We start from the raw sequence: 26,289 nt of genomic DNA on the forward strand, positions 1-26,289 counted from the left end.
CTTAAACAATTTCTCTTCCATGATGTAATCTGATAAAAACCGATCTCTTTACTCGTCGGATTCCCATTTTACGTCGTATTTTCAATCTCTGTACTGAATCTACATTCTCAACCAAAAACCGCAGAAGTTAAAAGAACATACAAAGGTCATATTTTATCAGCACACAAATAAAAAAATATCATCAGTTCAACTCACAATTATTTATGAATTGAAAGATTTTCTCCACTGATCAATATTTCTTCAATAATGTCATTTTCAACTCTCATTGAAGCACATCATTGTAATGTGATACTATGACCAGAAGGTGGTGGTAACACACAATCAATGTGTTTGTTGACATGTTTGAATCCACCAACGGAGGGAGTTTCAGTTTGTTCCAGGACTGCATTTCACTCACTGCCTCTGTTTGTATCTCTGTCACTGCAGGACCAACATGCAGCAAGAAGTCAGCGCTCTCGGGAGGCCGACAAACCTCACAGAAGAAAGGGAGAGAAAACCTACAGCTGTGATGAGTGTGGAAAGTCTTTTACCCGGGCTGGAAACTTTAAAAAACATCAACTCATCCACAGTGGAGTTAAACCTTACAGCTGCGACTTGTGTGGAAAGTCTTTTACCCAGGCTGGAAGCTTAAAAGCACACCAATTCATCCACAGTGGATTTAAACCTTACAGCTGTGACTTGTGTGGAAAGTCTTTTACTCAGGCTGGACACTTAAAAAATCACCAACTCATCCACAGTGGAGTTAAACCTTACAGCTGTGATTTGTGTGGAAAGTATTTTACCCAGGCTGGAGACTTAAAAAAACATCAACTCATCCACAGTGGAGTTAAACCTTACAGCTGTGACTTGTGTAGAAAGTCTTTTACCCAGGCTGGAAGCTTAAAAAGACACCAACTCCTCCACAGTGGAGTTAAACCTTACAGCTGCGACTTGTGTGGAAATTATTTTACCCAGGCTGGAAGCTTAAAAACACACCACTTAATCCATAGTGGATTTAAACCTTACAGCTGTGACTTGTGTGGAAAGTCTTTTACCAAGGCTGGAGACTTAAAAATACACCAACTCATCCACAGTGGAGTTAAACCTTACAGCTGTAAGTTGTGTGGAAAGTCTTTTGCTCGAAATAGAAACTTACAGAGGCATCTAGTTACCCACTCTGGAATTAAGGCGTACAGCTGTGACTTTTGTGGCAAAAGTTTCAGCGACAAACGGTACCGAAATATTCACCTACGGATTCACACTGGAAATGATGTTTACTTCTGTGATCAGTGTGGGAAACTGTTTGCAACAGATGCACAGATAAAACAACACATGTTTACCCACACTGAGGAGAGACCTTATAAATGTGACCTGTGTGAGAAGACGTTTAAAGCTCCACATCAGCTGAACAAACACCAACAGATCCACTCCTGAAAGTAACTCTACAAGTGCAGTTACTGTGAGGTATGGATTTTTTTTTTTTTTATCTTGTTATTTTAACCTGATTGTTTGGAACAAGTCTGATCAGTAAACTTATGGAGTTATACAGAATGAACTGTTATACTGAATGAACTGTTTGGAAACATGAAGAGTCATTTTCGCCCGGTAAGCTCAGTGTTATAATATATTGATTAGAAGCAGAGCAACACAGATGGATCCAGTTCTCAACCCTGTCGTCACTGTGGTGGTGGGAAAGAGTTTCTTTGTAAGCTTTGTGGAAAACCGTCCAATCAATTATGGGACCTAAAACCACATCAATGTAGACACACTGGAGACAAAATGAACAATTACAAAGAATGTGGGAGAGGCTTCCACACACCAAGTACATTAAAATACACAAATTCTTCCACAGTGTGGTGATGAAGCACATCTGTGATTAGTGGGGCGACCGTGGCTCAGGGGGTTGGGAATCGCATCTGTAACCGGAAGGTCGCCGGTTCGATCCCTGGGCTCTCTGTCCTGGTCGTTGTGTCCTTGGGCAAGACACTTTACCCTACTTGCCTACTGGTGTTGGCCAGAGGGGCCGATGGCGCGATATGGCAGCCTCGCTTCTGTCAGTCTGCCCCAGGGCAGCTGTGGCTACAACCGTAGCTGCCTCCACCAGTGTATGAATGTGAGAGTGAATGAATAGTGGTATTGTAAAAACCCCATCAATGTATTTTCACTTAAACAAGCAGCTGTTTTTTTTATCTTCATTAAAATTATATAAAAATTAACAGTGCAAACACAAATTCCTTGCTGACAGTTTAACCAAAAGGCATTTCAAGTGGAAACTGGCTGACATATCCTCAGCATAACCATGTATAATATCCACAAAACTTAAAAAGAGGTTATTCACACACACAATACGGTAATATTACCGTATTTTCACGACCATAAGACGCACCGTACTAAAAGGTGCAGTCTCAGTTATGTGTGCCATTACTGTATTTAACACACACATAAGGCGCACTGGATTATAGGGCGCATACAAGTACCGTATGCGTATTTAAAAATAAAGCGGGAGCAATCCTGAGTTCGGTACTTTACTCACATTTCTATTACCGGTAATCGCCATCATCAACAACACACAAGCATACAAGTGTGCGTATTTAAAAATTAAGCAGGAGCAAAACAAAGTTTGGTACTCACATTTTTATCATCAATCAAACCCATCGAAGTCCTCATCCTCTGTGTCTGAATTGAACAGCTGCGCTAAATCTCCATCAAACATGCCAAGTTCACTTTCGTCACTGTCAGAGTCACTTTCCGTGCCGTGCGGCTCCTCGGAAATGATGCCGGCTTTTGCAAAAGCTCGAACAACAGTGCCAGCAGACATGTTAGCCCAAGCATCTACAATCCATTGGCAAATTGTGGCGTAACTCGCCCGGCGCTGCCTTCCACTCTTGGTGAAACTGTGGTCTCCATCGGTCATCCATCGCTCCCAGGCCGCTCGCAGCCTTACTTTGAACGGGCGGTTCACACCGATGTCCAGCGGTTGGAGTTCCTTTGTCAGGCCTCCCAGAATGACAGCAAGCTCACAGTTCATTTGTTTCATTAGTTTTTTCACATCGGCTGTGAGATGGGCACGCATAGAGTCACAGATTAAGAGCGATGGTGATGCGTGGAAAAAACCACCTGGTCTCCTTACATACACCTCCCTCAGCCACTCTTTCATCATTTCCTCATCCATCCAGCCCTTTTCATTTGCCTTAATGATGATTCCTGCTGGAAACTTCTCTTTAGGCAAAGTCTTTCGCTTAAAAATCACCATAGGCGGCAGTTTCTGTCCATTAGCATGGCAGCCAAGCACAACAGTGAAAGAAGACTTTTCATACCCCGTTGTGTGTATCGCTACCGTGCTGGTCCCCTTCTTCTCCACAGTGTGACTCACTGGGATGTCAAAAGTGAGTGGGACCTCGTCCATGTTTGTGATATGGCTGGGCTGGATGTTTTTGTCGCCGATGTGTTTGCTGCAGTAGGAGCAGAAGATGGCCAGCTTTTCCTTATAATCCGCTGGAAGTTGCTGCGCTACCGTAGTCCTGGTCCGGATGGAAAAATGGCACCGTTTCATAAAACGAAAGCACCAAGACAGACCTCCTTGGAAATGTTCAATGTTCATCTCTTCAGCTAGTGAAACTGCTTTTAGCCGAATGATGACCGTCGAAACGCTTCTCCCGCTCGTTCTTTGCTCGATGATCCACCGCTCGAGTCTTTCCTCCAACTTGGGCCACCTTGCCTTATGTCCGCGGAAACTCAGCTGCGTTTTCTTGACCTGCCGGAGCTTGTTTTCTAGCTTCCTCCATTTGCGAACCATCGATTCGTTAATCTTAAATTCTCTCGCCGCTGCTCGATTTCCATGTTCCTCCGCATAGCTGATGGCCTTCAGTTTAAACTGTGCTTCATAAGCGTGTCTCTTTGCCATTTTCAGGGTTGTTAAAACAACGATGTCCTGCATAACGCACATACCTGTTCTTTTATACAGGTATGTGCGATGAAGTCAACGCACGCACTTCACCCTTTAGCGTTCTCATGGTGTTCTCTACTACGTCCTCATTACAACACACAGGGCGCACTGCGCTATAGGGCGCGCCGTACTTTTTGAAGAAAATCTAAGACTTTTAAGTGCGCCTTATGGTTGTGAAAATACGGTATGTTGAAGCACAGTACGTATCACTCCGCGAGGCTCCTGCCTACGATAGCCGTAATGCTCCGACAATCCATCAAGCGGTACGGCTTCGTAGCTTAGCAGAGTCGTACTGAAACATTTGACAGATTTTCGAGCGCCGTGTACATAAAATCGTTTCGAGGTCAGTAAACACAACCAGAATTCATACATAAGGCACACAGGATTATAAGGGGCACTGTCGATTTTCAGAAAAATCAAAGGATTGATTTTAAGTGTGCCGTATTTTCCAAAAAACACTGTAATAATGATGGCCCGCTAGCATGCTCTACCAAAAATAGTATTTTGTTGTGTATCTGAGGGACGAAAGCTAAACCAGTTCCACACCACTGAAGTTGCAGCATTTTTACAAACCAATTCTAGTTCATCCGTTTCATTCAACGATCCGCTTTCACTCTTCTCATTCTGCGTCGCCGCCATGTGTGTATGTAAACAAAGACACTGCGCATGCGCGTTTTACCCATATTCTATTACGATATTTCATTTTCTTATTGTTGCCCAACATTACACCAGTATTACCGTGAATGGTATGATATAGCCCAGCCCTACCTGCATGTATAGATATGTATATCGAGTTTATGGTTTTTCCTTTGAGGGATTTTAATTCTCTAAAATTTTATCCCTATTACAGTTTAGTCTTTGTTCCCTTAGGACACAGTAGTGTTTTGTAGTTGTACTTACTGTATTATTAAAGTTATAGGTATGTCTTGTTTACCAAACTGATACTGTATCAAAATTGCAGATATGGATATGTATGTCAATTTCTTTTATTTGAACATTCTTATTTTTTCCCAATTAACTTCTTTTTGTATGTATTCATTTTATGTTTCACCTAAGTTAAATTTCAATCCTTCATTCATATTTAAACTTTTGCTGTGGTAAAATCTTCTCTTAAATCCTTTTCTCCAAAAACTGCAAATAATTACACAGCAGTTGCAATTAAAACTTCTAAAATGAACTAAATCTGTCCACCATCTTTGAAACAACACCTGCTGTGACTTCATGTCCACAAAAGCTAAATTGGTTTGGGGCTGTATTTCCATGTAATACCAGTTTGTACCAGAAGATGGAGCAGTGAGGCTGTGTAACCTTTGTTTAATTAGTGAAAAAAACACCTTATTCACAGTGGCAGCAAAGAACTGTTAAAAGTTAAAAACAGCAGCACACATCAGGACCATTTTAAAGATCACAGGTGACTACTCTTAGTTAATTCAAATTCTATTAAAGCTCTATTTTTGACTCCTCCTTTCACTTTAGTATATTTACTGTGTTTTTGAAGTCCACGTGTTGTTTTTAATGAATTCATTTTGATCCACATGTTCTGCAGCTGTTTTCCTGTTGATTTGAAGTTTTTATAATGAAATCCTGATAATATTAAAGTGTTACTTATATTTGATGAACTCGGTGTATAGTTTGTCTTATTAAACAGTTTGGTGTGAAAAATAAAGAAATGATCTCACAACAAGTAGTTTGAGCCATGATTTCAGATTCAAACTAATTTAACTGTTTTCAGTGGTACATGTGGAGCTTTATCAGAGGAGGAGACTTGGCTGTTCTCCACTCACAGTGAACACGGTTCCTGCAGCTCATTAAAAACTCTGAAATGATCTTCAAGGACAAAAAGGTCATGCATTGCAAGAGCCATTTGCAGATGTGTTGTCCCCCCTGCGTGTCTGCATGACTCTCATGCAGCACCAATTTGAAACCCAGCCTGGTGTGAAAGTGCATTCATGGCCCTACAAGTTGCCAGAGCACAAGAGACAAATTGTGCAAAAGGAATTGGCTGAAATGGTGAAAATGCTGTTATCATAGGATGAAATGAGGATTTGTTCCTCAGTGTTTGGTCTCCTATGCTTATCTGTTTGCCAGATGATTTGTCCCAGCTGTTGAGAGGGGCTGGTTGTCTTTAAGGTGCTTCCAGGTAATTAAGAAGTGAGCGCACGGTTTTATACGGTACTGTGATGATAATAAATATAACAAGAAGGAAATATAAGTTTGACTATGGAGCACATCTCCTTCAGCGTTCAGAATAATGGATTGCATTTCTCTCAGTCAACTGACTGTTTAGGGGAGAAAACGGCTAATAGTTAGCGGGCTCTGTGTTTGTGGTTGTTGTTTGTTAATCACACCAGGAGTGAACAAAAGCAGAAAACCCCCTGTAAAGATGCAGACTGTGAAAGTCTGCTTTATACCATAAATCTTACCAGGTGTAACTGGGTTTTTTTGTGTTTTAAGTTATAAACACGTGTCAAGACTTCTGTCTCCCATTGCTGATGTGATCCTCCTTTTCTGTTCCCTATTAATGAACTACGGTAATTTGTGATATTTCCCCCATAAAATAATAAGGCTTTATTGAAATCATTGTGATACAGAGATTTGGACTCTTGTCGTCATCATCATCATCATCATCATTATTTATTTATGTAGCACTTTAAAAAACACACATGGTGGACCAAAGTGTTGTACAATACTAATATGCACATAGTAATAAAAAACAGACATAGCGATAAACATAGCAATAAAATATATATATATATATATCAGTTACCCACAGAGTTAAAAGCCAGAGAATAAAAATAGGTTTTTACATCAGATGTAGCCTGTCTAACATGGAGAGGAAGGTTGTTCCAAAGCATCGGTGCTGCAACAGAGAACGCTCGATCTCCTCTAAGTTTCAGCCGTGACTTTGGCACCGAAAGCAGCAACTGCTCAGCTGACCGAAGGGAACGAGTGGGGACATGGGGCTTCAACAAATTTGATATGACTGAACTGTCTAAGCCCGGTTTCTTAAGTAAATGATGTATGACTGCATGCTTAAATTACTTGACCAGACAAAAGATTAGTATTAATAATGTTCAGAATGTGTGGTCCGATGATAGGAAATACCTTTTTAAGAAAACGGGGAGGAACAACGTCATTTGGAGAGCCACACGGTTTAGCATTCAACACAAGTTTCTCTAAATCAGATAAAACAATTAGTAGAAAGGCAGAGAACAAACTTGAGCAAGAACCATGCATGGCTGGGTCGGCAATAGATAGAGTCGGATGTCTCAAACTAGCAACCTTGTCCACAAAATAAGTAAGAAACTTATTGCACATAACCGCAGAAGAGTGCAAAAGAATATAGCCTTCCGGATTAAGTACAGAATTTATAGTGTTATATAGACCACGAGGGTTATGCGAGCTGGCAGCAATACTTTGGGAAAAATAGGAGTGCTTGGCAGAATTTACTGCTCTCTGATAGACTTTCCAGCTAGTCTTAAGAGCTTCCTTAGAGACATACATCTTTTTTCCACCGTCTTGTGCATGCTTTGGATAAAAAAGTAATTTTGTATACACTAAATGTAGTTTACCAAATGCTCCTCAGTCCAAACTGACTTTATGGTTCATACTCAGGGAACTCCTGCCGTGACCTCCCCTCTGTGAGAGCGCGCGCACACACACACACACACACACGCAGAAGGAGAGAAACAGAAAGATCATTAATGCAGGGGATTGCAGCAGCTCTTGGACTTTCACTCTCTGCCGGATTTCAGAAGAATGGTCACATAAATTTCATTACAATTTTTTTGCCTTTGCTTCAATTCAGATGTGTCTTTAAATCCTTTCTTGTTCAAATTGTTTATTCACATAGTAAAGAAGTAGCTCAGAAACTGAGTAAGTAGGAAGAGCGATAGTTTAAAGATATTTTCTACAATACAGAGGATTTCATCATCTGCAGTTTGTGAAAACTGCAGTTAAAAAACAAATTAGTAAATTCACAAATGAAAAAGATGCTTGAGTTGTTCTTGTGTCCAACAAAAATGGGTTCTGATATTTTTTTATTTTTAATGTTACTGCGTTGAATTTGGCACAATTTAAATTCAAAAAATTATTAGTCTCTTAAATGAATAGCATCTTGACAGGGACTTGGTGAATGACTTAAAAAACTAATACATTGTTTTTACATCTTGTGCACTTGAGTATACTCCAATGAAACTTGAAGAGTGGGACACACAATATAGAAATGATGACTTGGCAATTGTTAGGGAGGAGTGTAAGTACAGAGAGGAGGAATTCCTACATCCTATTCATGTACTCTGCAATGTGCATTGTGTCCTTGTAACATGTTCACTTTTTTTCAAAATAAATAGCTGTGAAAAAAATCCATCAAAGTTGAGGTAAGTGGTTACCACAGTATCGAGGGTTTTTTTTTTCATTGGGGTCAAATTTCTCTTTGGGGAAAAATTAAGCCAGCATCCATGTGTCAAAGGCCTCTTAAGGTCGGTTCTAAAAAAAAAGTCAGTCCCTGAAGCTTATTTGTCTCACAGATGCTAATTAGGTGACTGTGGGAATGTGTAAGGAATGTTTTGGGACTGTAACCCTGTCTGTTCTTAAAAAACTAACTTTGTTGTTACATTACAGCAATTTTGAGGAAACATTTAACGGCTTATCATGGAGCAGGATCAAAAGGACAGTCCTCGGGACGCTTCCGGTTATGCTTCCATCTGGCGTAGTCGTCTGAGTGGTCTGTGCTATATCGCCCCTCCTGACCCGGAGTGGTATAACGTGTTGTGGAAAAGTTTGCTTGATTCTCTCTCTCTCTGTGTGTCTTGAAAAATAATAATTTTTCTGGGGATTTTTTCTTATGTGCTTATGGTATCCTATGGAGGAAGTTGAAGCATCCTGAGCACTCGGAGGTAATTGACTGGGATGAACCGACGGTCGTCTGACATCTTGATGTCATTTTCTTTTAGGGTTTCTGTTTTTCTTTCTATTGAGAAACCCTGTTGTAAAAGTAGCTCAAAAATGAAGAAAAACTCTTTACTTTGGTCTGGGAAGGAATGTCTGCACAAAACCAAAATACTTCATCAGGGTGTTTTAATTGTTCAAGTAGGACAGTGTTCTGAATATGTGCGCGGTGCTCTTTTCACTAAGGGATATTATTGTTTTAACACATACAAGGATGTAGCTTGCCTCCACAAAGCGTTATATTAATGCAATCCGTTACTAGTCGGATAATCTTAAAGGTTTTATTTTATTGTGTCTGTAATAAGGTTAATATAAGAAAGCAAAATAAAGCTATTGAAATAAAGCTATTTCTATTGAAAAAAGAAATAGCTCTTTACCGAAAAAAAGGATATCAAGATCATTGTCATAATACTGAAACATTTTAACAGAAATCAAACTATGAGTTTGTCTGTGGAAAAACTAACTGCTGCTCTGTCTTTTTGACAGACTGACTCAACAGAAATCTGCTGCGTCACCCCTCCGAATGCTCCATGCCCCAGGAACCCCTCCCTCTCTGATCAGAATCATCCCCCCAGGAACAACCCCTCCTTTTTTCAGTTCAGTTCAGTTCAATTCATTTTTATTTCAAACATGTGCATTCACAATCATTACAAATATAGTTCCATTCTTTTGTTTGAAAAGGAGTAGGCAGAAGTATACACTTATTAGTCACTACCCCTCAAATTTTACCTCTCATTGATTTTATTTTCTTTTAACCTTAAATTAAACAAACAACATATAAAGGAAAAGTAAAACAAAGACAAAACAAACAAACAAATAAATAAACAAAACAAATAAACAAGCCCCACCACAATATTATGGAACGGCAGGACTGCCATAATGAATTAGTTAAATACACCATTAAATAATTAATTAAATATGGCAATAATAAATTAAAATTGGAAATAATTAATTACATAAATATTTATGATTATTTATTTATTTCACATTTTAATTAATTAGTCCAGTCAGTATCACATCATTTACTCTTGAATATTGTTCCAGATCTGACACCCTTCCTTCCAGCATAGCAATCTTCTTGTCTTTTTCCTCAGTCTGCCTTCTTAGTTCTTTAATGTCCTCCATTAAATTAAGTATCAGTTTTTGTTGTTTTAAAATGTTGTTCTTCTGACATAAAGTTTAGGGATTTCTTTATGTCCTCCAAATAGCTTGGAAAGAAAAGCGTCTGGACTTCTTTAAGTTGCTTGAAGACATTTCACCTCTCATCCGAGAAGCTTCAATGGGGGATTTCTTTATGTCCTCCAGTTCCTCCTTGTTGACTTTGCTCCATCTTTTCGGTGTTAAGGCCTATTAGTTGAGAAGCACCCTTGTGGCTTGCCTAAGCCGGGCCTGTCCTGGTAGTTTGCCTCACTGGCTGTTGGTGGTGCGTGGCCCAGCCTGCCTCTGAGCTTTGTTTGGTGGTTGAGCTTGGTAGGGTTAGGCGATTATCCTCACTGGCTGGTGCTCATGGCTGACATGTTCTGACAGCTGGCCTCACCTATTGATGGTGGAACCTGGCGGGTCCTGGCAGCTAGCCTCTCTGGCTGGTGGTGGTGGAGCCTGCCCTGGCCTGGCAGCTAGCTGCTCTGGCTGGTGGTGGAGCCCGGCCTGGCCTTGCAGCTAGCCTCTCAGGCTGGTGGAGGAGCCCGGTCTTTTTTCAGGGTTAAGTTGCACTCCAGCTGCAGCCTCAAGTGCACTTCACAAAACCAAAGCACAAACTTCTTGGACAAGCTCGACAAAAAATCCACCACAGCTTCTCACAGGTGAGCTGTACGTCCGATGTTCCCATGGTAAGAACGTCTCCAGTGATGATGTGATGAAGCTGTTTCCCGCGGACTCCTCTATATCAACTATAATTCATTAAAATGATAAACTATAATCAGCCCAGCCTGCCCAAACTCAGCAGCTGCCTCGCATTTCCGCGATTCCCACTGGATGCGATTAGTCACACATATGGAATCGATTAGACACTTCCGGAGTACTTCCAGTAGGGTCAAAAGGTCAAGGCTAGGGTCATCAATCAAATTTTGACACAAGCAGGGATGTTACTTTTTTCACATTCACAAGATAATCCGTAATTAAGGTCCTCTAGCTACCCAGCTAGCTAAGATAGAATAGAATAGAATAGAATAGTCCTTTAATGATCCCACAAGGGGAAATTTGGTTGTAAAAGCAGCCAAAAAGACAAATATACAAACAAACAGTACACAGGACACGGAACAGAAACATACACAATTTTTCTTACATATTTACATTAAGGACAATGGTTACTATAAACAGAGAGTAGCCTACTCTATAGTTATTAAATTAAATAAAAATAATTACAGCTAAGAGGCAAACCAGGTTGTAGTGTGAATCGGTTGATGAAATAGTGCAAGTTACAGCGCGGATGTAAACCTCTATGTTTGTTTGGAGCAGTTCTGATTGTACAGTCTGACAACTGCAGGGAGGAAGGACCTGTGGAAACGCTCCTTCATGCATCTAGGATGCAGCAGTCTGTCACTGAAGGAGCTCTGCGGCATGGGGTGGGAGACTCTGTCCATCAGAGATGTTATTTTGGCCAGAGTCCTTCTGTCTCCCACCACCTGCACTGGGTCCAGGGTGCATCCCAGAACAGAGCTGGCCTTCCTGATGAGTTTATCCAACCTCTTCCTCTCAGCTGCCGATAAACTGCTGCTCCAACATACAACACTGTAAAAAAATGACAGATGCCACCACAGAGTCATAGAAGGTCTTTAAAAGCGCTCCCTGGACTCCAAATGACCTCAGCCGCCTCAGCAGGTAGAGTCTGCTCTGACCCTCCCTGTAAAGCATCAGTGTTGTGGCTCCAGTCCAGTTTATTATTCAGGTGAACACCCAGGTACCTATAAGAGTCCACTATCTCAATGTCCACTCCCTGGATGTTCACCGGTGTCAGTGTGGTGGGTCTGTGTCTCCGGAAGTCCACCACCAACTCCTTCGTTTTCCCGGCGCTGATCAGCAGGTGGTTCTGCTGACACCAGTCAACAAAGTCCAGAGTCCACTGTCTGTACTCTGAGTCGTCCTCACCTGTGATGAGGCCGACTATGGCAGAGTCGTCAGAGAACTTCTGTAGGTGGCAGCGTGGGGAGTTGATGGAGAAGTCTGCAGTGTAGAGGGTGAAGAGGAACGGTGCCAGCACAGTTCCCTGTGGGGCCCCCGTACTGCAGACCAGCTTGTCAGAGACACAATCCTGTGACCTCACATACTGTGGACGTTCTGTGAGGTAGTCCAGTATCCACTGGGACATGTGGTGGTCCACTCCTGATAGCTCCAGCTTGTCTCTCAGAAGTCGTGGCTGGATGGTGTTAAAAGCACTGGAGAAATCAAAGAACATGATCCACACAGTGCTTCCAGGCTTCTCCAGGTGAGTCAGAGCTCGGTGCAGGAGGTAGATGATGCCGTCCTCCACCCCGATGCCAGGCTGGTAAGCAAACTGCAGCGGATCCAATGAAGACCTACCAGGGGGCGCAGATGGTTTAGAACCAACCTCTCGAGGGTCTTCATCAGATGCTGAGGTCCTTGGGATGGGGGGTCTTTGGTACCAGTACCACACAGGAGGTCTTCCACAGCTGTGGTACTTTCCCCAGTGACAGGCTCAGGTCGAACAGATAACCTAGGATGCCACACAGGTCATCTGCGCAGCATCTCAGGAGTCTGGAGCTGACACCATCTGGACCTGCAGCCTTCCGCACCTTGATCTTGCGAAGCTCGTTCCTCACTTGAAGTGCTGAGATAGAAACAGTGGATTTTGGGGGAGGGGTGTGTATGTTGGAGTCCACAGAAGCCGGGGGTGGGTGTAATGACTAGGAGCTGGGAGGTGTGAAGTCCTGAGATGAAGGACAGGCAGTACCTGAAGATGAAGGAGATTGCAGCAGGGGGGGACGGTGCTGTGGAAGGGGTGGGTGTTTGATCAAACCTATTAAAATATTTATTTAGGTCATTCACCCACCCCAAGTCTCCTGCAGCCTGGGGGGTTGGTTTTTGTCCTGAGATTGTCTTCAGGCTGTTCCAAACCCCTCTGACGTTGTCCTGTTGCAGCTGCTCTTCCATCTTCCTCCTATAGTTATCCTTTCCTTGCCTTATCTTCCATTTCAGCTTCTTCTGAACAACTCTCAGCTCCTGTTTGTCTCCAGATCTAAAGACTCTCTTCTTCTGCTTGAGGAGAGCCTTAATTTTAGGATTTATCCATGGCTTGTTGTTAGAAAAACAACATACCTTTTTGATGGTTACGGTGTTGTCCACACAGAAGTTCATGTAATCCGTAATGCAGTCTGTGATGCTATTGAGGTCATCCTCCAGGGGGCTGCAGAGGTTGTCCCACACAGTAGAACAGAAAATGTCCCTCAGGGCCTCTTCAGTCTCTGCCGACCATTTCCTTACTGTGCGTTTCACAACTGGTTCTCTGTGTACTAGAGGTTTATACACAGGCTGGAGATGAACCAGATTGTGATCTGGGAGATCGGACCTCCACGCGCTCTCCGGACAAAGACGCCGTAAAAAATGTAATTAAGAATACCATTGTCCATAGAATTCTGAGCTCCATTGTGGGAGAAAGCAGTCCACAATAGAAAAACAAAAACACAAAACAACAGAGAAACATATATTAAAGAGAAAAAAGGACTCTGTCAGGTTGGAGCTGCTGGTTGCCAGCTCAGAGCGGCGCTGGAAGATAAGATGAGCACTTGGCTGTAGGGGAAACATGTTTTGTAAAGTTCGTTTAGCTAACCCGTGCAGGGGAATGAATTTACCCTGACTAAAGAAGTCAAGAGAAACGCACCGGGCTGCTTAGTGACTAACCACTGTTACTGTACTTTTATTATACTGTAAGAGCAACAGGCTGGACTCTGCTTCTGCTCCTGTGCAGAGCTGATTATTAAATATGTGCAAACAGCAGCATGTTTTCTGTCGCTTTCCACATGTGCAAGGACATTAACGCCAACTTTTAAATTCCCCTCTGAAACCAACTACTTCCACTTGTCAGCTTAAGTTAAAATGTTATATTTTTCCCCTGATTATTTTTTTCAGCTTTTTTTTCAGCTTTTTTTTTTTTTTTTTACTGAGTTTGTTACAAATATTCAGGTTAAAAAAACTGTCCAAATTACTTTTAATGAATTATGTTCACAAAGTCACATGTGCAGTATTCTGTACAGCTTGCATCCTTTAGGACAAATAATTTGAAACATTAATATTTCTTGTTCAATACTGAGCTGATAACACCTCTGTATGTTGTGACCAGGATGCAGCAGCAGACTGAACCTCGACTGAAACCTGCTCCATCATCTCATCTTTGCAGATGTCCATTTATAAAGCATCAACAACTCAAAGGTAAACATGATATTAGAAAATGTGTTAGTAAAGCCTTTAAAACAAATAAAAAAATAAACAGCTGTTGGCAGAACTATAGGACTGAACAACTTCAGATCCCGAGTGTGTGAGGACAGAGAAGTAATCAGCTCTATTTCAGTTTTGATAGATAAACTTTATATTTCAGTTTGTGATGATTCTGTTCTGTTTGTGATTACAGGAGCTGTCCTCAGATTCAGACCTCAGCACCACCCAGTGACAGCAGACAGATCATCCTATATCTTCAATCTTTGTAGTAACTCCAAAATTAACTGAAGAAAACAGTACAAAGGTTAAAGTACCACATGTGCTGTCAGTGAAAGCTGCAGCTGTTTTATTGATAAATTTAAAGACAAAAGGATTAATCACCCCTGTAACTGTGTCACTATACATCAGCATTAACAGTACCTCAGTTTGGTGTTTCACAAAGCTGTTTTTTGACAATAGTTTGTTATTTAGTAAGTAATTCAGAGTCATAAATACCAGAGTAACCAGAAGGAAACATATATTTAACTTTCTACAGGACTTAAAGCTATTATATTATGTAAAAGTCCAGACCCTCTGAGGATTATCTGAGTACTTCTAACATTACACAAAGCAATGGTCTCCATCAGTGTTCATGAAATGCTGGGTTTATCCTTCTTGTGAGGGAGCTGCTGGTGAAGATCACGAGCCCTGCTTGATCCTGGCGATGAGTTTCAGTCTTCCTGGTGTTTCTGAAATGATGCCTCTCACTGTGGGTCAACAGAACTTCTGGCACAGGACAGCTGTAATGAAAGAAATTGAAGAAGTTTTGAAAAAAAAAAAAATCTTGGAAATGCCCTAAATGTGAGAAGCAGATTTTGTATTTACTTTTCTTTTGCCAATCAAGATAACAAAGTATAATTTTCACCATACAATTACTAACCTTGTCATCTCCTGCACTGTCTGTTTTGGGCTCTGGGCTCATCCTTCCCAGCGCTCATGAGACTGCTTTGATGCACTGTGGTATGAGGTGCTAACCTGTTGACAGTGTTGGGAAGGTTAATTTTAAAATGTATTCCACCAAAGATTATAGAAGTAATGTATTCTGAATACTTTACAACTACATGAATGTCCTATTGCTGTGTGATTTATTACTATTACTGAAGGCTACTCGCCATACCAATACCAACTAGATGTTAAAATCTTAATATAAATGAGTAACAGTAGGTGGACATTAGGTAAGGCTGCACTTTTTGCAGCGATCTCGTGTAGAAAACTATTCAGCGCATATATAAAACAGGTCAGCGGCTCCAAACCGTAAAGGGACCTCTGGCTAATACGTCGGGTTCGTGTCGGGCTCGTAGCTGAAAACTAGCTTTACTTTGTTGTCTGGGTCAAGTTAGCTAGCGAGAGACAGAGAGAGGCATTGAAAGGCTGCTTATTGTTTCGGAGGAAAACATGAACACGGTGTACAGTCGAATCTTAACAGCTTACTTACAGCTGGGCTCGTCAGGCACTCTTCTTGGCTTTAGTGGTTATTATTATATTTACATGCTTCCAGCTCCCGTTTCTGCTCCGTGACAGCTCGTACTTTTCCTTTTTCTCCCTCCCTCGCTCACAGACACATAACGGGTATGGCAGTCCATTCTCCCTGCAGCACGGACTACACTGCCCATGAGGCTACATTGTTTAGGGCGATGCCTGTAACACTCTGCTATTGCCTTCATATTAAATCACTTTTATATAATAATTTTTAGAGGCTCTTATTGCGTGTTTTGTTTGGGTTTCAACCGGTGTGGAATTACCAAAAATAGAGAGGCCATAGCCTAACATATGAAACAGGAAAATACCGCCATGTAATCCATTTATTTCAACAAAGTAAATGCATTCTCAATATCACTTATTGAGCGGTAACTGTAACGGATACATTTACTCGTATTTTGTATCAGAGGCAGAGCCAGACATATGAAACACCCAGGGCTTAGCCCTAAAGGTAGTATGCATGTGGGATGTTTTTATTTTATTTATTTATTTATTTATTTATTTTGGGGGGGTTGGGGGGGGGGGGGGCTTGTTTGCACAACAAGGGTAAATAATTATATAAACTTTTCTCAATCTAAATAGTGGACTTTGGTAGAATTAAAAAAATAAGTGAAGTGCAGGTCTATGATGATTTTTTGTGCTACTATCATCATTTGGGGCGACCGTGGCTCAGGGGTTTGGGAATCGCATCTGTAACCGGAAGGTCTCCGGTTCTATCCCTGGGCTCTCTGTCCTGGTCGTTGTGTCCTTGGGCAAGACACTTTAACCTACTTGCCTACTGGTGTTGGCCAGAGGGGCCGATGGCGCGATATGGCAGCCTCGCTTCTGTCAGTCTACCCCAGGGCAGCTGTGGCTACAACTGTAGCTGCCTCCACCAGTGTGTGAATGTGAGAGTGAATGAATAGTGGCATTGTAAAGCGCTTTGGGTGCCTTGAAAAGCGCTATATAAATCCAATCCATTATCATCTAGTTCTGATTCTGGTTCTGTCTTGGTTAAATCCTAAGTGGTCCTGATTTCGAACTGTTGTAGTCCTGTTTTAATTCCGGATCAGTTCTGGGTCTGGTTGAATTGGGGTTTAGTCCTCGTGTCTTGATGCAGCCCCAACTTTGTTCCGCCTTGCTGCTTAATTAAAAAACTAGTTTAAGGTGTCCTGCATATGTGATATATATTTTTCCCTATATGAAGTAATTCTTTTTTGAACAAAACTCAAAACAGTGTGCGTGTGGTCATAAAAGCAGGAGCAACATCACAAGAAGCAGATCTTCCAGATAGGTTGTATCTGCAATAAAACACTACAGCCCCCCACCCAGAACCTCGAGAATCTGGGGGGAAGGACAGTGGAATTCCTTTCATCAGAGTTGGTGTAACGGGTGTATTAAAAAATAATTTATATTTCACCAAAGATCCATCCTGCAGTGTTATCTCGCTTTGTCAGTATTGGTTATGTATATGTGTTTATTTATATATGTTTATTTTCTGTATTTATATTTTGGGAGCTTTTATTTTGTTTGTGTGACCTTTGACTTCCCACGAAGTCACTTCCTGTAGCTGCGCGCTATTTTCCTCAGTCGTCCCCGCTGAGGAGAGGTGAGCGTACGCTAGTGTTCTCAGTTACAGAGCGAATAAACACAGTTAAAGTAACTAAAAGTAATTCAAACACTGCTCGTTCCCTTTGTGCATTTTGTCTCATAGTTCTGTTTGATGTTTTAGCGTGAATTATTGTTTGTCTGTCGAGTACAGCACTTTATTGTAACATGCTAGTTAGCATGTCTCAGATGAGAGCATAGGAGCATGCACGTGGCTTCTCATGTGGTCCGCTATCCTTCTCTCTCCCTTGAAGGTGTTCATGCAGAAGTCCAGTAAAGTGAAGTTGCTGTACTGTTTTGTTTTTATTTTAAACAGGTATGTGAGCTCCCTCTTTTATTTTTGTGTCATGTGAACTGGTTATATCTTCTGCTTGTTTGTGATTCATGTTCACTGTTTCAACTTACTGTAAATATGTAAAATTGCCACTGGTAAATGAAGTCTCCCTAAAGTATAATTTTGTTGATGAGGTAATTGTCACTATATGTTCACGATGCAGTGCATTTTTGTTTGTTATATGTGAATATAAATACATTTTAGCAGTATTATTTGGTAATTGGATTTGTTGTAATGTTGCACCTCAGTCGTCGAGAGGCCCCGCTGAGGAGAGGTGTTCATGCAGAAGTCCAGTAAAGTGAAGTTGCTGTACTGTTTTGTTTTTATTTTAAACAGTTCTGGGAGAATAAATCCACCCAGCTGGCAAAGTGAGAGCTGACTCCTCTGGTCATTCGCACAACACAACGCAGAGAACTAACAGCAATAAGAGTTTAAGGCCAGACCGGCTACATTGGCAAGCATAGAAATGACAACATTTAACAATTCACTCTAACAGTACGTGTTACAGAAATGTAGCAGTGACAATAATATTGTATGCTGTAATCGTACTGGGCAATTAATGATACAAAAAAAACCCTGTTTTATCCTGTGAATAAAAGTATATGTTTTTGTCAGTGTACCATGGTAATAACAGAAGCGAAACGCAATTTTGTGTCAGGAAATTCACTATTTACGCGCAATAAACAAAGGAGCAAAGCGCGACAATTTCTGTTCAGCGCCAGACTTGCTTGTAAACAATATCACCAATTATGTTAAGAAAAATGACGCATTAACTACAACAGCAGACTGACCTCTGTGGAAATGCTTGGAGCAGACTAACATGTGAGCTGGAGTGGTCTGGGACGTTATATTTGGTCTTCGAACGCCTGCAATCCAGGCCATCCGTGGCTCTTTGTTACTTCGGAAACATGGCTCGAACAATTTCTCTTCAACGACGTAATCCGATAACAACCGAACTCTTTATCCGTCGGCTTCCTGTGGCTGTCATGCCACCGGCTATTGCAGTTTTTTTTTTCATCATTGTTTTTATTGCAGATTTTCCTTTAACACGACAGTGTCTTGACATTAGACACAGAACAACAAAACAGCACAAACACAAAACGTACACAACAGCTCTTAAATAAGGCATAATACAAGATACAAAATACAAAATATAACATACAAGAGGTGGTGAGTAAGTCTTACAGCGCCCGGGTGGTGATCATGTGCATAGTAGTCCTTTGAATAAGATAGCGGAAAGGTCCGGTCCAATATAGTCCAAAAAGGGGTGCCATATCCCATAGAACTGACCCACACTGTGGTGTATAACGTGTGTGAGGTATTCCAGAGGAATCAGTTCAAAAATTATTTTGCGCCAGCCACAGACAGTGGGAGTCCTATCATTGATCCATTGTAAGAGGATATTTTGGTGGCTGCAAATGTTAGAGTGTTATACAATCTTTTGTTGGCCGCCGCTTTTAGGCGGTCACTTGGAAGACCTAGAATCAGGGATAAAGGGTCCATCTCTATATCAACGTGGAAGATTTTCCCCAGTTCACCTGTAATGTCAGCCCAGTATTCTTGAAGCTTGTAACAGGACCAAAAACAGTGAGTTAAAGTCCCTACATCAGTTTTGCACTTAAGACACACAGTGGAAAGAGAGCGGTTGAAGAGGTGTCTGCGGTGAGGGGATACGTGTAATCTGTGTAAAATCTTAAATTGGATTGCTCTTGTCCGAGTACAAATTGAAATCCTTTTTGCGAGAGACCAAACGGTATCCCACTTATCTTCATCTATGGTTACCGACAGTTCCCTCTCCCACACACCTCTAATCCCCTGCGCATCAGTGGTAGTCAAAGCATTAAGCACATGATAAAATGAACTCAGAGACACCTTCAGCTGTTGCCTAAACAAAACCTTCTCAACATCAGATACTTCAGGGTGCTCAGCAAGGGTTGTACTGTGAGTGATATAGTGTCATATTTGCAAAAAACGAAAGAAAACCTGTCTAGGCAAGCCGTAACTGTTGGTAAGTTGTTCAAACGACATGAGTTCACCACCCGAGAAAAGGTCACCAAGAGACTTAATATTCTTATCAGACCATCGTTGAAAGCCGGGGTCCAAGGAACCCGGAGGGAAAGCAGGGTTATTCATTATAGGGGTAAAGGTTGATGTTATTCTCGATCTTCCCTCAAGACGGCGGGCAATTCGCCACGCTTTTAGGGTGTTGATTGTTACAGGATTTGTACAAAGGGCCTTAATTCCGTTAAAATCATTACAAAATAATAGATCGCTCAGTTTGCATTGTGACAGAGCTGTCTCAATATCCGACCAGATTGAGGTTTTACCCCTAACCCAGTCGCTCACAAATCTTAAATGGGCAGAAAGCTGATACAATCTAATATTAGGTAGATCCAAGCCGCCCCTGGAGCTTGGCAGATGCAACACTGCCATCTTGAGTCTGGGTCTGCGCTTGTTCCAGATGAAAGAGGTGAGCCAACCATTTATGTCCTTCAGTACTCTCTTAGAGAACAAGACGGGGATCATTTGGATAGGATACAATAGCCTGGGCAGCATATTCATTTTGATCAGGGCAATGCGTCCTAGCCAGGAGACAGGAAGTGACGCCCACCGCTCTAGGTCCTGTTTGAGTTTGCCAAATAAGGGTGTGAAGTTGGCTTTGTACAATTGGTCGAGAGATGGGGTAATAAAGATCTCCAAATACACAAATCCATTAGGAGACCATTTAAAAGGAAAAGAAGGAACAGTAGCCGGCATTGTGAAAAGAGTACCGAGAGGCATGGCCTCTGACTTAGCCAAATTGATTCTATAGCCAGAGAAATGGCTAAACCTGTCAATCACCTCAATGAGACTGGGTACGGATGTTACAGGGTTAGTCAAAAGAATCAAGATGTCGTCCACGTATAAGGTTATTTTATGACACAGCTGTCCAATCTCTAAACTACGTATTGTGGGCGTCGCCCTTATGGCCTCAGCAAGAGGCTCTATGGCCAGAACGAATAGAAGGGGCGATAAGGGGCAGCCCTGCATAACTCCCCTATGAGTGTTGAAGTAATCAGACCTAAGTCCATTAGTCAGGACTGCTGCATGTGGATTATTGTAGATAACTTTGACCCATTTTATAAAATTCTCCCCTAAGCCGAATTTGCCCAGAGTATACAACAAATAAGACCACTCAATTCTGTCAAATGCTTTCTCCGCATCGAGAGAAAGCACCAGGCCGTCAATAGATTTTTGCTTGAAAGCTACAATAGCGTTCAGTAAGCGTCTAACATTGGTGGCTGAGTTTCGACCCTTTATGAAGCCTGTCTGGTCCTCCCTTATCAGCACAGGTAAAAAAAATTCTAAGCGGGAGGCCAGAATTTTAGAAAGCAGTTTCCTATCCACATTCAAGAGGGCTATAGGTCTATAGGATCCGCACAAATCAGGACACTTCCCTTTCTTTAGAATTAGGGAAATGTTGGCTTCCTTCAGTGTCTGTGGGAATTCACCCGTAATGAAGGAGTGGTTGAACATATCAAGAAGCGGTTCCACAATAATATCCCGAAACTGTTTATAAAATTCACAACAGAAGCCATCAGGCCCTGGTGACTTTCCACTTCGTAGTGATTTAATAGCCTTAAACACTTCGGTCTTAGTTATAGGGCTGTTAAGGGCAGTCTTCTGTTCCTCTCGGCTATTGCAGTTAATAATACAACAGCTTCTTGCCATTTTTTGTGTACCTTTTTATCGCTGTGTAAATGATTTAAATTGAAAGCCTGCGTGCGCTAGTACCTCTTGCCATGAGTTCCCATAATCCTTTGCAGTTTTACCCCTGAATGACGTCACATTCTCAATCTCTATATGATATATGGGGTGCTTTTGTCTGGACGTGCTTCCCATCCAGAGCTCCACAGCAGAGAAGAAAGTTCCAGAGCTCCTGGAATCCCTCTGCAATGGACCGCTGGCACTGGCACTTTGTTAGTGTTACAACAACAGTCCCCATATGGAAAAGAAATAGTAAAAACTTACATGATTTACTCATGAAAGTGGCCACTTTCTCATTACTTTCATATATTGTTTTAGTAAGTATCCAAAACATACAAGTTTCATTATATAATTTTTCAAGGGATCTTATATGTGTTTTCACTCAAGTTCCACACAAGACAGATACAAACTTTTTAAGATTTATATGTGTCTTTTCCATATGGGTCATACCCCCGAGGTATCTAAACTTAAGTAAGGAATGTGTGCACTTTTTACACCTCTGACTAGCATTTAGTGGTCCCTTTCAAACATATTTGATTTTTGCTTGTTATTGAACAAAGTCACTTCACTGCTTTTCACTATCTGACATCAATGCACATTGTTCCATTTACTGCATATTGTGCTTTATTCATGTCTCTCATTTCACCTGCATCAACATTGTAAAGTTTGTCACAAAGAGATTTATACTTTTATAAATACTAATACTCTCTATTCCTTTTTTTTTTTTTTGCCTGTCCCATTTGGTTCTTTAGCCATCAGAATTGTTGTCTAGAGACCAACAAGGATACCCAGTGGATTTACTTTGCCAAATGGATCATCGTGGCATTGCCGTATTGGTCCATTTGATCGACCTTTGTTTTTATTATTTATTTTGTTTTATTTTCAGTTGTTACAGACGGGACAGACATGAGTGAGGGATAGGAAAGGGAGAGAGAAAGAGGAAGGAAAGGAAAAACAGAAGGGGAGAGGGACAGTGAGAAAGGAGGGGAGAAAAAAAAATCTCCTGGATCACCTGTTGAGAGAAGAAGAATAGAAAACAAGAAAAAAAAAAAAAAAAAACCCAAAACAAAGCAACATACTAAACACAACACCATCGCATTAATCTAGCTAAGTGTAAACAGCAGTAAATATTAAATATTCAATGTTGTTGTGCAGCACGCAGGACAGACAGCGCACAATGTGCTTTGAAGTAGCAGCCAAGAAAGGTGTAATTTAAGTCTACGAGCAGTGAACATCCGTGTGCATACCTGTGTGGATCAGCGCGCTTGTATTCAAATGGTTTCCACATGTAATGGTCTGCAAGAGGATGTAGCGAGCCATAGCCCCGTCCCCCAGGGCATGAAGCAGGCATGGAGGAGATCCAGGCCCCAGACATCCAGAGGCCCCAGAGCACGAGAGCCCAAGGAGGACCACCGGAGGGTCATCCGTGCCACCTTCATGGGAAGGGCTGAGGATCCCCAGACGAGGCGTCACCCAGTAGCCACCGAGCAGAAACTAGAGGGGTTGCACCGGCGTGCCCGCCGGCTCTGCCGGTAGCCAGCTGTGCCAGAGTGACCGAGCTGCAGGCCCAGAAGCCGGAGGCCCGAGGGCCCCCCGCACCCCGGAGGAGGCCTGACCGAGCAACAGGTGCCAGGCCCCGCCAAGTAGCCCCCGGGAGTGAGCTGGTACATACCAGAGCGCCCAGCCCCGGACACCAAGAACCACCAACGTACGACCCCTGAGAGCATCAGTCACCGGCAGGGAGTGTGGTGAGGGGAGATAGGCCTTGGAGGGCCTGGGAGTTCCCAGAGAGGTGGAGTCTAAGACCTGACCTGACATATAGACACAGACAAACAGGCACACACAGACACAAACATGCATTCTGACACAAACACTCAGCACTCACCCAACGTAAGGACTGACATAAATGGACATGTACACACAATCACACTCCCCAAACATACTCTACACCCCGGGCCCAGGTACCCTCGCCCCCAGAGGGGGAAACAGAACCCAGACCCAAGAGATGTTACCCTTCCCCCCAGGGTGGAGGCAAGCAGACCGTCCCAGGCTCCGCAGCAGCAGGGAGGCCAATCGGACAGCCAACATCTCCTCCCAGCCCCCCCGCCCCGACGGCTAGCAGAGAACGGGGGTGTGTGAAGACCCCATACCTCCCTCCTCCCGCTCATGTGTAGTGTTGCTGCGTGTTGTTCTAAAGCATACGTGTCAAACTCTGGCCCGCGGGCCAAATTTGGCCCGTAGCCTAATTACATTTGGCCCGCGAAGCCATACAAAATTACTATTAGAGCTGGCCTGCTGGTATTATACAGTTCATGTACTGCTAATATTACAATTCCCAGAATGCTCTGTTGGTGTTTTGGCTGCAAATACAATTTTTATTTAAGAAATGAATTCCACTGATGTGTTATTTAATTGGAATTTCGATTTTGCATGTGTGCAATATTAAGTTATATATACGTTTATATAAGTTATATGTATTGTTTAGTATTAAGCTTTGCTTGTTCCATACTCAGTTTTTCAGCAAAACTTGTTTGAGTCCATAAGAAAAGATTCCTTGTTATATTTGGAGGAAGATTTTTTTTTCAATAAATATTAATGTTAGCCCGTGACTTTGATCCAGTTTTGAATTTTGGCCCACTGTGTATTTCAGTTTGACACCCCTGTATTAAGTGCATTTAAAACAAGGGAGAGCATGCCAGAGAGCAGCAGGTGTTAGCACGGCCCCTCCCGAGAACCCTCAATGTCTACATGGATTTAAAATTGAGAGGTGGGCACCAGCGCCAGAGGTAGGTTGGAGTACACAGACCATCCACTGGACGCCGTTAACGTGCCCACCCTCAAGGCCCTATATATATGTGTGTGTTGTGAGAGTGTAAGTAATGTGGATGTCTAAGTTGTGAGATAAAATTGAGGCACAGGTGGCCAGAAGGGGACAGAGGGGGGGGAACGTCTCCCCTGCACCCTCGTGACACACCCGCACCCCAAGGCCCTACCTGTGTGGGTGAGTGTGGTGGAGCGGGAAGAGGGAGGTAGCCGGGGATGGGGAGGAAAAGGAGGGAGGGGAGGATGCGCCTCCTTAGGGCTAGCTCCCCCGCTGACCCCAGTAGGCACCCCCGTCCTCTGGTACCCACCAAGGCAAGGGAGCCCAGGTCCATCCAGCCCGGGGCCTACGGTAGCACTGCCAAGCCCCACAGGACCCGGGGCAGCCCACCCTACCCCACCGCAGAGGAAACTGTACCCACCCCAACATTCAATCGTCTCCCAGACTACACAAGATGTTTACCCAAGATGGCGCCGAGTATGGCAGCCTCGTCGCAAGCTCCCCCAAGCAACAGCTTTTTTCTGTGTTTAATTTTACTTTCCCTTCATTTTTTCGCGAGTAGCACATGTCTCCTTGTGTACGACCGACAAACCTTACTGGACATAAAAGACGGTCTTTCTTATAACTTTCTGGAGTTCAAGTTTTGCAACACGGACCCTCCGTTCGCAGACCCCCCATTCATCTCACCTGAGACGCCTTTGTTCTCTGGCCCTGGAGGCCGCAAACACCGACACAGAGGGAGAAGATCTGGCGTTCTGGTTCAACTGAGACGGCGCACTAACAGACCACCGTTACCCAGTTTATTACTGGCTAATGTGCAGTCTCTGGAGAACAAGCTGTGCGAGCTTCGGGCACGGATCTCATTCCAGTGAGAGATGCGGGACTGCTGCGTGATCTGCCTCACAGAAACCTGGCTATCGGACAAGGTACCGGACTCCGCAATACAACTACCGGGGTTCTCCGTGCATCGCGCGGACAGGTCACAGGATCTTACTGGGAAAAGCAGAGGCGGTGGTGTGTGTTTCATGATCAACAACAGCTGGTGTGATTATGCGAACGTGCACCCGGTCAAATCCTTCTGCTCACTGGACCTGGAGTACCTGATGATTAAGTGCCGGCCATTCTGGCTACCGAGGGAATTTACAGCAGTGATTATTACGGCTGTTTACATTCCCCCACAAGCCAACACTGACCGAGCACTCAGGGAACTGTACAGCGCGATCAGCAGCGAGGAAACCGCACACCCAGAGGCAGCGTTTATCACAGCCGGGGACTTTAATAAGGGAAACCTGAAGAAAGTTTCACCCAAACTCCACCAACACATCCACGTCAACACTTGTGGAGACCGGCTTCTCGACCACTGCTACACCTCTTTCCGGGATGCGTACAAAGCCCTCCCCCGCGCCCCATTCGGCCAATCAGATCACCGCTCCATCCTGCTCCTGCCCTCCTACAGGCAGATGCTGAAACAGGAAGCTCCAACCCGGAGGGCGGTGCACTGTTGGACGGACCAATCGGAGTTTGCGCTGCGGGACTGTTTTGATCACGCGGACTGGGAAATGTTTCACGTGGCTGCTAGGAACATTGATGAGTACACAGACTCAGTCTGCGGATTTATCAGGAAATGTGTGGAAGATGTCGTCCCATCCAGAACAGTCAAATCCTTCCCAAATCAAAAACCCTGGATTAATGGAGATGTTCGCGCGGCACTGGCGGCACGGAACACCGCCTTTGCCTCCGCGAACACATCGGACTACAAACACGCACATTACCAACTCCGGAAGACGATCAAAGCAGCCAAACGTGAGTACAGGGACAGGGTGGAGCAACAGTTTGACAACCCTCGGAGTATGTGGCAGGGACTAAACACGATCGCAGACTTTAGAGGGAAACCCAGCACACCGCAGACCACGGCCTCTCTGTGTGAGGATCTAAACGTATTCTACGCTAGATTCGACACAGCGAACACCATGAGACCGGACAGTGTGCGCACCGCGGATGACGTCAGTGCGCACA

At 43.1% G+C, this 26,289-nt stretch overlaps 1 protein-coding gene and 1 long non-coding RNA gene across 3 annotated transcripts in view; one reads left to right on the top strand and one right to left on the bottom strand.

The window, feature by feature from the left end:
* The window catches only part of LOC113010548 (uncharacterized), a 75,694-nt gene that overhangs the window by 17,370 nt on the left and 32,035 nt on the right, over positions 1-26,289 (top strand). The window contains exon 3 of one of the 2 annotated variants that reach the window (XM_026149783.2): positions 427-5,606. The exons of the other annotated variant lie outside the window; for it this stretch is intronic. Coding sequence (XP_026005568.1) covers positions 427-1,413 — 987 coding nt within the window. The 3' untranslated portion in view covers positions 1,414-5,606. Of the gene's footprint in view, positions 1-426; positions 5,607-26,289 lie in introns of those variants that run through there. 2 annotated transcript variants of the gene reach the window in all.
* On the bottom strand, positions 14,572-16,017 carry LOC145425780 (uncharacterized). Its single transcript, XR_013906519.1, has 2 exons — positions 15,186-16,017; positions 14,572-15,045 (listed from the first exon to the last, which is right to left on the bottom strand). It is a non-coding gene; the product is annotated as an uncharacterized LOC145425780 (long non-coding RNA).

The sequence above is a fragment of the Astatotilapia calliptera genome, chromosome 3 (genome assembly GCF_964374335.1).
Source record: "Astatotilapia calliptera chromosome 3, fAstCal68.1, whole genome shotgun sequence".
Taxonomy (NCBI): Eukaryota; Metazoa; Chordata; class Actinopteri; order Cichliformes; family Cichlidae; genus Astatotilapia; species Astatotilapia calliptera.